Source organism: Setaria italica, chromosome V, assembly GCF_000263155.2.
Source record: "Setaria italica strain Yugu1 chromosome V, Setaria_italica_v2.0, whole genome shotgun sequence".
Taxonomy (NCBI): domain Eukaryota; kingdom Viridiplantae; phylum Streptophyta; class Magnoliopsida; order Poales; family Poaceae; genus Setaria; species Setaria italica.
Genome location: NC_028454.1, coordinates 15,068,812 through 15,079,013, shown reverse-complemented (window position 1 = coordinate 15,079,013; position 10,202 = coordinate 15,068,812). Strand labels below are relative to the sequence as shown.

Here is a 10,202-nt window from a genome sequence, read left to right as displayed (position 1 = left end):
GGGATAACTGGTGAATACCGTAGATCAAGACAGAAGCGATGCGCCGTAAGTCGAAGATCCAAGATACTCGATAACTGGTAGATGAAACTAGACGAAACCACAGCGATGCGCCCGGTGGTTAAAGCCTAGAACACGTGGTGACGGAACTTGCAGCTCGCCGGAGATCGAGGTCGATGCAGCCCAGCTTGCTAGAAGGAACTCGTCGAGAATCTACATTACTCCTACTCCTAGGGCAATGGCGTGAAGCCGAAAGGTAAAGCTGATTTAATACTGCCTGGCCGATGGTTATTGTAAATTATATTAAATCAGCTGGATGGCCGATGAATCACTCACATTCATCAAGGCACTGGAATCGGCTTCAGCTAATATATTTATCATGATTTATTTTGTTGCACTATTATTGCTACTGTGCCAGAATTATATCAGCTTGATCGGCCATTTGCCTCGGACTTCACAACGACTATCATCTCCTTGTCAGTTGAATGGTCAAACTGACTGGCACGCCCGCGCACACCACGCGCGCCGATTTGGATTTTGCACTGGAGTTAAGCAGATCTCCCAGATCCTCATGTGCTGATGCAGGGTCCACCACCGTCGGGATTTTGCGTCAACAGTCTCATTCACAGATTTCTGCGCCAGCATCGGCACGAAGATAAAATTCTCATCCGTATACCACCCACAATCAAACGGAGCTGTGGAAAGGGCCAACAGTACAATATTCACTGTAGTTAAAAAATGTCTCTTCGATAAAAAAAAAAGGCAAATGGGTCGACGAGCTCCCAAGAGTCATATGGTCCCATAACACAACAGAATCCAGGGCAACATGCTTCACCCCATTCAAGCTCTTATTCGAAGCCGAAGCTGTAACACCTGAAGAAATAAAAAACAAAAGCCTAAGAGTCCTCAAGCACGGGGACGTCGATGAAATTGCCAGAATAGAAAAAGACATGATCGAACTCGACATCAACGAGGCTATTGAGAATCTAGACAAATACCAAGAAGAAACCCGAAGATGGAGGGATCAACACATCCGAGAAAGACAGACCAATGTCGATGACCTCGTCATCAAAATGAAAAAGAATTGGGAAAACCCAGGCAAGCTGCAAGAGACTTGGGAAGGCCCCTACATTGTCACAAAGAGTAGCAGACCCAGCTCTTTCCACCTCGCAGATCAGCAAGGAAAGACTCTCCCACACACCTGAAACATTGAAAGCCTACGAAAATACTACCCATAATTGTACACTTTACCTTCGGCTTGCGGAACTATAAGCAACGCCGAAGGTAACAGAGTGGTTTTACTTTCTTTTCTTTTCTTTACTTCCAAGCTTACCTCGTTTGTAAGGTCATAGAGTCTGGACTGCACTATTTTCCTTGCTAGGGGCTCCGTAATGGAGGCAAGGTTTTTAACGAGACAGATCCATGTACACCTTTTTTACAAAGAAAGAAAGGAAACTTCCCATAAAAATACTGCTCGCGTGTAAAAGCAACAACAAGTTGCGTGACTTCGCGCCAGTACGCGGAGGAAGCAACAACAAGTTGCATGACCTCGCGCCAGTGCGCGGAGGAGTTTTCGCGTGTAAAAGCAACAACAAGTTGCGTGACCTCGCGCCAGTGCGCGGAGGAGTTTTCACGTGTAAAAGCAACAAGTTGCGTGACCTCGCGCCAATGCGCGGAGGAGATATCGCGTGTGAAATCAACAACAAGTTGCGTGACTTCACGCTCGAGCACGCAAAAGGCAACACCAAGTTGCACAACCTCACGACAGAGCGCGCAGGAATCTTAACGCCTAAGCACAACAACATTGCAGACCGAAAGAAACTAAAACCTCTCTCCTACAGCTTCGCCAAAGGGGGGGGTGACGTTTTTCGAAAGAACGTGGAAAGTTTCTGCGACTTCGCAAGAGGAGAATATGCAAGCATAAGTTATCTAACCTCTCTCTCGCGACGTCGCAAAGGGGGGGTGACATTTTTCGAAAACACATGGAAATTTTTTGCAACTCTGAAGAAAAGAGAGTTTACAAAAATCGTATCAACTAACCTCGTAAAGGCCCTAATAGCATTATCGACCCCACTCAGCAAATGGTCAAACTACGGCATTGGATATAATCAGGGTTAACTTCTTCGCAGCCATCCACCAAGTTAAGCACACACATTTCCAAAAACAATAAACCATGCCGACCTCGCACGAGGTCAACCCACGTAAAAAATAACAACGCGTGCAGTTATGGTTGAAGCGACTCCAAGTCGCTGTATCAACCGGCTCTCGCAATGTCTAAGTCAGTGGGTTGCCCGACACGGCAACCCAGCTTTGACTTATCTAACCTCGCAATTGACCCATGTTTGAACGAGACAAAAATGCAGCAGTTACAAAAATAAATACATAAACAAAAACCGGCACACAAGTACTTTACAGGGCATAATATCACACACAAATAAAAGTATCTGACCTCATCAACCTTGTACACAAAACCCAATAAATAAAAACCTACTCCACAGCACCCTCCTCTTCGTTAACAGCACCAGGCTGCAAGCGAAGTTGAGCTAACCGCTCACACGCCAGCCTCTTCACATAGTCTTGCCCGGAGATTGACCACATGCGCTCAAATAAGTTTTTCTTTGCATTCTTCACAACGTTAGACTTCGTAGCACAACCAATCTCTGAGGCAGCTGGCACAACGTAATTGTCTTCAGAAATATTCTTAACATGCTCGTATCCTTGTTGCTCCAGCAAATGAAGGGCGTTTTCCAAACAGAATACCGCGGAGTAGTCGTTCAAGCCCTCAAGAACCTCGGGATGACTTTTGACCTCGTCCAAAAGCCACTCAAACATGCGTTCACATCCTTCATCCTACGGGCAATCATTGGGCTCGGCGCCAAACACACCAAGGGAGGCCTTGTAAGCTTCATGAACTTTTTTGAACCTCTCCCTTAGTGTAGTTTCTATTTGGCTCAACAATTTCGCCTTCGTTTCTAACTTAGGCTCCATCTGGCCGATCTTAGACTTCAAACCCGAGATAACCTCGCTGTCGCGCTGGGCACCCTCGCGTAAGCCTTCAATAGTTTGGTCCTTCTCTTTTATTTGGCCCTCCAGATCTACTACTTCCGACAACAGACGATCAATCTCGTCGCCCCCTGGCTTCGTAGTTTTCACCAAGCCTGCGAGATTCCACTTTCAACTCTGCGTTCTCAACTTTAACTTTCTTCACCTCTAAAGACATAGCAGCAATGGTCGCTTCAAGCGAAGCTACATTCTTCGAAAGTTCCAAGGCTGGTTTCTCACTTTTAGCAAGCCGATCCCTCGTGATCATTGATGAATAAGACACCTGCAGGTTTTAAACAAGAACATTAAGCCAAGTCATTAAACAAAGTACAAACCACACATGTCATCAAATTAGCAAATAACCATACCTTCTTTACGAGGTTGGCCTCCAAGTTGAAGAGTTCTTCTGAGCTCATCGACTTTACAGCTTGCTGAAAATCTGTGCGTCAAAGGATACAATTGTAAGTATGCTACAACAACAACAACAAAAGCCATGAACAGCAATAACCACCTGCAAAGCAGCCCTCACCTTCATGTCTTCGCACCTCGACGGTGACCGGAACAACCTCGCATTTAGACTTCACCACAACAGCTCCTCCTTTGCCCTCGGCCCCCCTCGAAGTCACCCCGCCTGCCTTCTCCACCTTTTTCGAACCACCAACATCTGCATAGCGCTCGCAATCTTCACCCTCATTCCCCCTGTCCAAAGTTAGGTTGTGTGGATTATAAACCCTACCTTCGGCACACGTCGCTAGAACCTCTGTGCGCCCGCTCAAGCCCAGACCTTCGTTAAGCCCTCGAAGACCCGCCGGCAAGCTCTCACCTACATCATAACATTTAACTTTCAGCCTCACATGATCCTCCCAACTAGGCTCACCAACGTCTCCCATGGTTGCCTCCAAGTCCCTCAAAAATCCCGTCGAAGCCCTCCCACAATCAAAGAACCGAAGCTTCAGCAAAACCACCTCTACGAGCTTACAAGATCTGACAGCCCTGTCGCATGCACCCTTGGGATCAGACGAAAACGCATCCACAAGTTTCGCCTTTTCAGCGGCTACCCTCTCCTCATATTTCCCAGCTTCAATCAAGAGAGGTTGCGCACTCTTAGCCTTCGAACTTGTGGAAGGCGTCGCAGTCTTGATACTGGTCGCCGAAGGCGCATCAACCTTGGCGCCCGGTACAGTAACACGTGCAAAACGAGGCTTGTTAGCTCCTTTCTTGGTCCGTGTAGCAAGTCCGGCGGATGAAGGTGCAACAGTAGGAACCTCCCATGGAGGACGCACGGAGATAGGAATGACGTACGCCGACTTGCTCAAGTCAACAGACGAAGCTGTCGACACGGATGGCAACACGACTGACGAAGCCCCCGCAGTAACCTCTTTCCTCTTTTGCGCCTCCAAGTTAAGGGTTTTCTGCTTCGCCTTAGCGGCCGCTTGTGACTCAATAGTGAGCTTCGCCGCGGGCACAGAATCAAATTTCACCTTCTTCCTTTGCTCATCACCAGTCCCCCGACGACGCCTTTTGCCCACAACTTCGGGACGAGGCGGAACAACAATGTCAAGCAAATCAAAAATCCGATTAACACGACGCCCGTGTCTCACAACGGATTCAAAGGAATGCCTTTCCGGCTGGGTCACGGGACCCAAGATTTCGTAGGCCATGTCCTCTACTGTTTGAACAAATGAGTCCAAGTCGGCACCCCTCTCAACACTAAGCTCAAAGCAGGGGTACTGCAGAGCCTTCTCACACCAAGACACCTTCTTCTCAATGAGCTTAAACGGCTTCGCAAAATCAGCAGACAAAGGCCACACTCGGGCAGCGACATACTCCTCTACAAGGTCACGCCCAGATATCAAGGGCCCAGCAACCCTATAAGCAGCCTCGCACTTCGTCACAACTGCCGTCTGAATAAATGACGGAGTTGTGAGCACGTCCATCGGCCCAAACGGTGCGTAGAATGGGAATCCAGTACCAAGCCCAACCATTTCAACTTTAACATAAAACTAATGCGTCAGCCATGCATCATCCCATTTATTCCTCTGTGCGAAGGTAAGTTCCACCCTCGGCAGATTCCTCTTATCGTTCTTCCGACGCGGCACGAAGGTACAACATCCAAAGTGATTCTCACAAACACCTTTACCATCATCGGAGTAAGTCCTCTTCTTCTGGACATGAAGCTCATGCAACCTCGCAAAACCCTCCACATCAATGCTACCACCAAACGTGCGTTGCACCCAGTAAAACTTAGACAAATTCACGATGGTGTTGGGAGTCAACTGGTGCATCCTAACACGATAGCGATCCAATATAATCGGCAACTGCCTGTCACAAGGAAACCGAAGCCCCGCAATAAACAGGTCCCTAAAAACAACAGCTTCGCCAACTTCGGGCGTAGGAACCGCCTCATTCCCAGGCGCTCTGCCCAGCCCCTTAGGAAAGAAGTTGCTCTCCTCAAAAGACGTAATGTCTCACGAAGTCACCTTGGAGCGCTCGAAGTAGAGAGTAGGAACACATTGAACCTTACCCCCAGCGGACGTCTCTGACCTCGTCCCAACCTCGGCATCCTCCTCCTCCTCCTCCTCAACCTCACCAACCTCTTTTTCCCCCTCCTCCTCCTCCTCCTCGTCCGAAGATACAGCATGAACTTCGGCCTCTGCTATACCTTTTGCGGCTTGGCTCTGTTCACCTTCACCTTCATCTCCATCAGAAGACCACTCAAGCAAACTGCTGCCGGAAGAGCCTTCCTTAGCAGAAACCAGGCCGTCCTTCGTATAGATCCATTTCGACCTCTTCCCTTCACCCTCTCCACTGCTCGCAGACACCGATTGCGAAGCAGGGCTACCCCACCACCAGAGGCAGCCTGAAGGGCCAACTCTTCTGAAGACATTGTCTACCTGATGCGGGCTGCCACGAAAACAAAGATGACACCCCGCCAAGAAAACGCAACCAAAGAACCCAACGAAGATGCGTAGCGAAGGCGCAAGCAGCAAAAACTACAGCTCAAAAGCGACAACGTAAAGTATGGCCCGGTCCCCCGGCAAACCTTATATAGGCACGGTAAAAACCGCCTCGAATCACCAACCGCCGCATGGAAAATGACATTGCTACCCCCGTCTAACGGTAAAATGCCTTGGCCCGCGCCGCCGTTCAGGGTGACATTTTGAGGGCGTTTTTGGACTTTTCGCGGGATCGGTCGACGGCGTCTCTAACCTCGCCCACGAAGGGGCTACTGTTGGGGACTGCCCCACAACGCACCCTGAACGAAGCTGGCAGAAACCCCTTCTCTGGACCGACACTTACCTCGTCACTTTACCCTTTTATGAAGGTAACAGTTAACCGAAGTTAACTAGTACGAAGATGCCCATTCTGTGATTTTGCAATCGAAGGTTTCCGAAGTCGAAGCCCTCACGGAAGTCCTGGCAACTTGACTTCAGAAGAGTTCCATAAACAAAACCCGAGGTTAGCTGACTTTGACCGAAGAAGGCGGAAAGCATACAGAGGTTTGCTCGGCCCCGACGAAGCTTACGATTGGGGAAGGAAGTAACCAAGGCGGCCCTGGGACCACCTCACTGTGGAACAATTTTGTAAGAAGAGTCTTCAGGAGGGTTAGAAATGTAATCCCATTATGAAAGCGACATTTCGAGTAGGGGTCAAGTTAATGTCTAGTACGGAATATACTCGGGATATAGTTGTTGAGTGTGGGTATAATGAGAATGCGGAAATGTAACTTTATGGTCCTATAAAGAGAGGTGAACCGTTCCCTTGAAACGGTCACTATTCATGGATAAGATAGCTAGCTTGAGCTGTTATTGCCTTCGTGTATTGTTACACCCTAACCGACATTTGGTCGAGCCCCAACAGATGGCCTCGTGGTTGCCGGGCGCCGCCGCTGGGTGGCATGGCTCGGTCGTGCAGCGAGAAGAGAGCGAGTCAAATCGATCGAGACGTTCCGATATCCGTCGTTTTAAAAGTCAGACCTCGGTAGATGATTATTTTTTTCCGGTGGTAATGATCAAAACCGTCGGTATTTAAAACTGTAATACCACTCTTCCAAACAGATTTTTGGAGGTAGAATTGTAAAATAATTTGGGGATGTATTTTACAGAGGTTTTGGGACTAAAACCGGCATTCCAAACATGCCCTTACAGGATAATTGCTTGCATGCACAGGGCTCGACCTCCTCATGTTTGGTTGCATGGGACTTGAGCTTGGCTCGCCACGTACTACAAAAGCCCCCACCTAGCCTAGCTCTTGAGAAACCAAAGTGAAATCTATTAAAGCTGTGCCGTGGGCACACCCAGCACATGATCGGGAGGAGTGTGCTGGAACCGTGGGCGGTATGCTCAGTTTAGCAACACGAAATCTATTATTAAGGCCTGTTTGGATACACAGTGCTAAACTTTAGCACATCACTTTTAGTACACATGTTTCGATGCACAAGTGTTAAAAGTGTGCTAAAAGTGATGTGCTAACGTTTAGCACACCCATTTTTATTAGCACACCCAAGAGGTGCTAAAACCTGCTAATAGTGCTAAAAGTGGTCTCCAGCCCACATTTCCTCTGGTTACCCCCTCTCTCTCCTCTCCTCTCTCTCGTCCCTGCCACCTGCCTCTTCTGCCTGGCCCCGCTGCCTCTGCCGGCCGTGCCTCCTCCGCCTGCCCCCGCTGCCTCCGCCGGCCCTGCCTCCTCCGCCCGGCCCCGCCTCCGCCTGGCCATGCCTTATCCGCCAGCGCGCGGATCTGGAGGGGTCGCGAGGGAGGTGGTGGTGGTGGTGGCGGGAGGGAAGGGTGGCGGCGCAGCAGCTCGCAAGGGTAAAGGAGATGAGGAAAAGAAGGAGGAAAAAAGAATCGACGCAGGGGAGATGAGGGTAACTACCAGCCATGAAGAGGAATGAAGACGAGTAATAAATGACGGCAATGTAGTCATTTCTCATCAAAGGTGCTAAACTTTAGCACAATATTCAAACAATCCCAAGTGCTAAACTTTAGCACTTCATTTGAGGGTGCTAAACGTTAACACTGCGCTAAAGTTTAGCACTTGCTATCAAACAGGTCTAAAGCTTACGCACGGAGAACAAACAACATCTTTTCTCAAGGTCGGAAAAAAATCTTAATGTAGTAAACTAAGATCTTTTAAAAATATATTTATATAAAATAAACATCATAATGATGACACTTGTGTTTAACATTTTTATCTCATATAGGCAACCTAACAGCTTTTATTCGTAGTCTTGCTAGACAACCATATGCAACAAATCAAAACTGTTATTGCACCCGGCAACGGTAGCCTGACTCCCAGGTTCGAGCTAGGCTTAGCATGAAACCAGCCATGTCATTTAGGCCCTCTTTGGAGGCGTTCCTCGCCGCGGCGGTAGACGGACTCGGAGAATCCTGACGGATGCTTCGCGGCAGTCCCGCGTCCCACAAAATCGCAAGCGGCTCGCGGTGGGTTTTGCACTGCAAAACGTGAGAATCGAAACACAGGCTAAACGCGAGCTTCTCCGTGAAGCGATTCTAGCGGCCGTGCTGCGGGGAGACTCCGTCCCAAACAGGGTCTTAGGTTCGTCCGCGGAGAAATCACAAATCAGCTCCATGTGTAGAGTTTGTTGGGCCTTTCTTAATTCACGCAGCAAGAAATGAATACTAGAATTTGGGAATCTATGTCTAGACCAATCATGAAAATAAGGTGTCCCATGTGAATTTTTTTTTCACTCCATGTATGTTAGCAAATTATTTGTTATTAACCCTGGTTCCCTTAAATTGACAGAAGACATTACAAGATCCTGAAATGAAATAAAAAAGGACACACATAGAGAAAAGTTAATGAAGCGAAGAAAGACTTGAAAAAAAAATCTGAACCATATTTTGTTCTAGTCTTCTAGAAACAGATTAAAGCATACATATACACAAAAGCATACGCGAGATACACCAGCCGCAGCTCTCCGGCCGGCATCTAGTCTAGCAAGCTAATTGGAGTCCGGGTTGGCGCCGCTTGGCACCTGATGTTTGCTAACTGCGTTCACGAACGCTGAGACGCCGCCGCCGCCGCTTGTTCCTGCTCTTCTCCCCACGGTCCGCGGATGCGCCGCCACCTTCTCCTTCACCACCGCCACGGACTGCTGCTCACGCACCGCGGGCGCGGGGAGAAGACGCCGCCCGGCAGCTGCCGCCGTTGCGGCGGGGCCCACGACGACGACGTGGGCTGAGCGAGAACCGAGCAGTGACGGGATCTGCAGGACGAAGAAGAGGAGCAGGAGGGCGCGGCGGCTGGGCTGGTGGTCCGTGGTCATCTCTGGCCATGCACGCCACAAGCAGATTGGATCAGATGGACAGCAGCGTCCACGCCATGGATCGGGCCACCGGCCACCTTGTTAGAGCTAGCCCAGCCAAGAGAGATGGTAGAAAGCTTGCTTGGGCAGTGCCGGTGAGAAGTGAAAGCGGAGAGCTTGAAGAACGAGAAGAGGATTGGTCTTGCAATGTGTGAAAGCCGAAGCTCTGGACTTTTATCTTGGTCACAGCCATACAGGTGAAGGTCTCAAAAGCAGTTGACACTGCAGCTATTGCTGTTGCTTTTCGGACGGTGGAGTGCAGCAGCTGGTTGGTTGTTCGGGCTCATAAATTTCTGCACTCGAGTGTGTGTGCCCTCTGGCCTCTGCCTTGTCTGTGTGTGCATGAGAGACGAGATATGCGGGCGAGGAAGTGGCTAGCTAGTCAAGCCTCCGGCTCCTTCCCTGAGTACATGACAGAAAGGTCACACGCTTTCGCGGCTTTTCAGAGGAGTTGACGCCATGACTGTGAATATCAATATTCTGTACAGAAAGCCCATGTACGCAGTACACGACTACTGGACGATTTTCCATCGTCCCAGTGATCAGCATACCGTGTACGTGCACTGTGCAGGACAGCAGCCAAAAGACCGGGGACTTTATCAAAAGATTCACGTGAATATCTGATCCTCAGGCCTCAGCTCCATGGCTCCATTCCATGATCGATACGCAGGTTTGCAGCAGGGCGTGGCCGCAGAATCGACAAGCGCTACCGGGCCGACGCTTTCTTCCACCCATCATCCGTAGCCCGGCGCGCGGCGCCCGTGCTGGCCGTGCAGCAGCACGAGCCCGCACGGCCACGCCCGGCCGCGACAACCTCCGGTGCCGCCGCTTCAGA

The 10,202-nt window shown here is 49.6% G+C and overlaps 2 protein-coding genes across 2 annotated transcripts; both read right to left on the bottom strand.

The window, feature by feature from the left end:
- Positions 1-5,507: 5,507 nt before the first annotated feature.
- Positions 5,508-8,991, bottom strand: LOC101768298 (histone H3.v1-like). The gene is made up of 2 exons (XM_004971742.1): positions 8,957-8,991; positions 5,508-5,943 (listed from the first exon to the last, which is right to left on the bottom strand). Exons 1-2 carry the CDS (start codon positions 8,989-8,991, stop codon positions 5,508-5,510), a joined length of 471 nt encoding a protein of 156 aa, XP_004971799.1.
- LOC101771641 lies at positions 8,863-9,677 on the bottom strand. Its single transcript, XM_004968640.4, has one exon. The coding sequence runs from the start codon at positions 9,326-9,328 to the stop codon at positions 9,005-9,007; it is 324 nt and encodes a 107-aa protein (XP_004968697.1). The 5' UTR covers positions 9,329-9,677; the 3' UTR covers positions 8,863-9,004.
- Between the last annotated feature and the right edge of the window lie 525 nt (positions 9,678-10,202).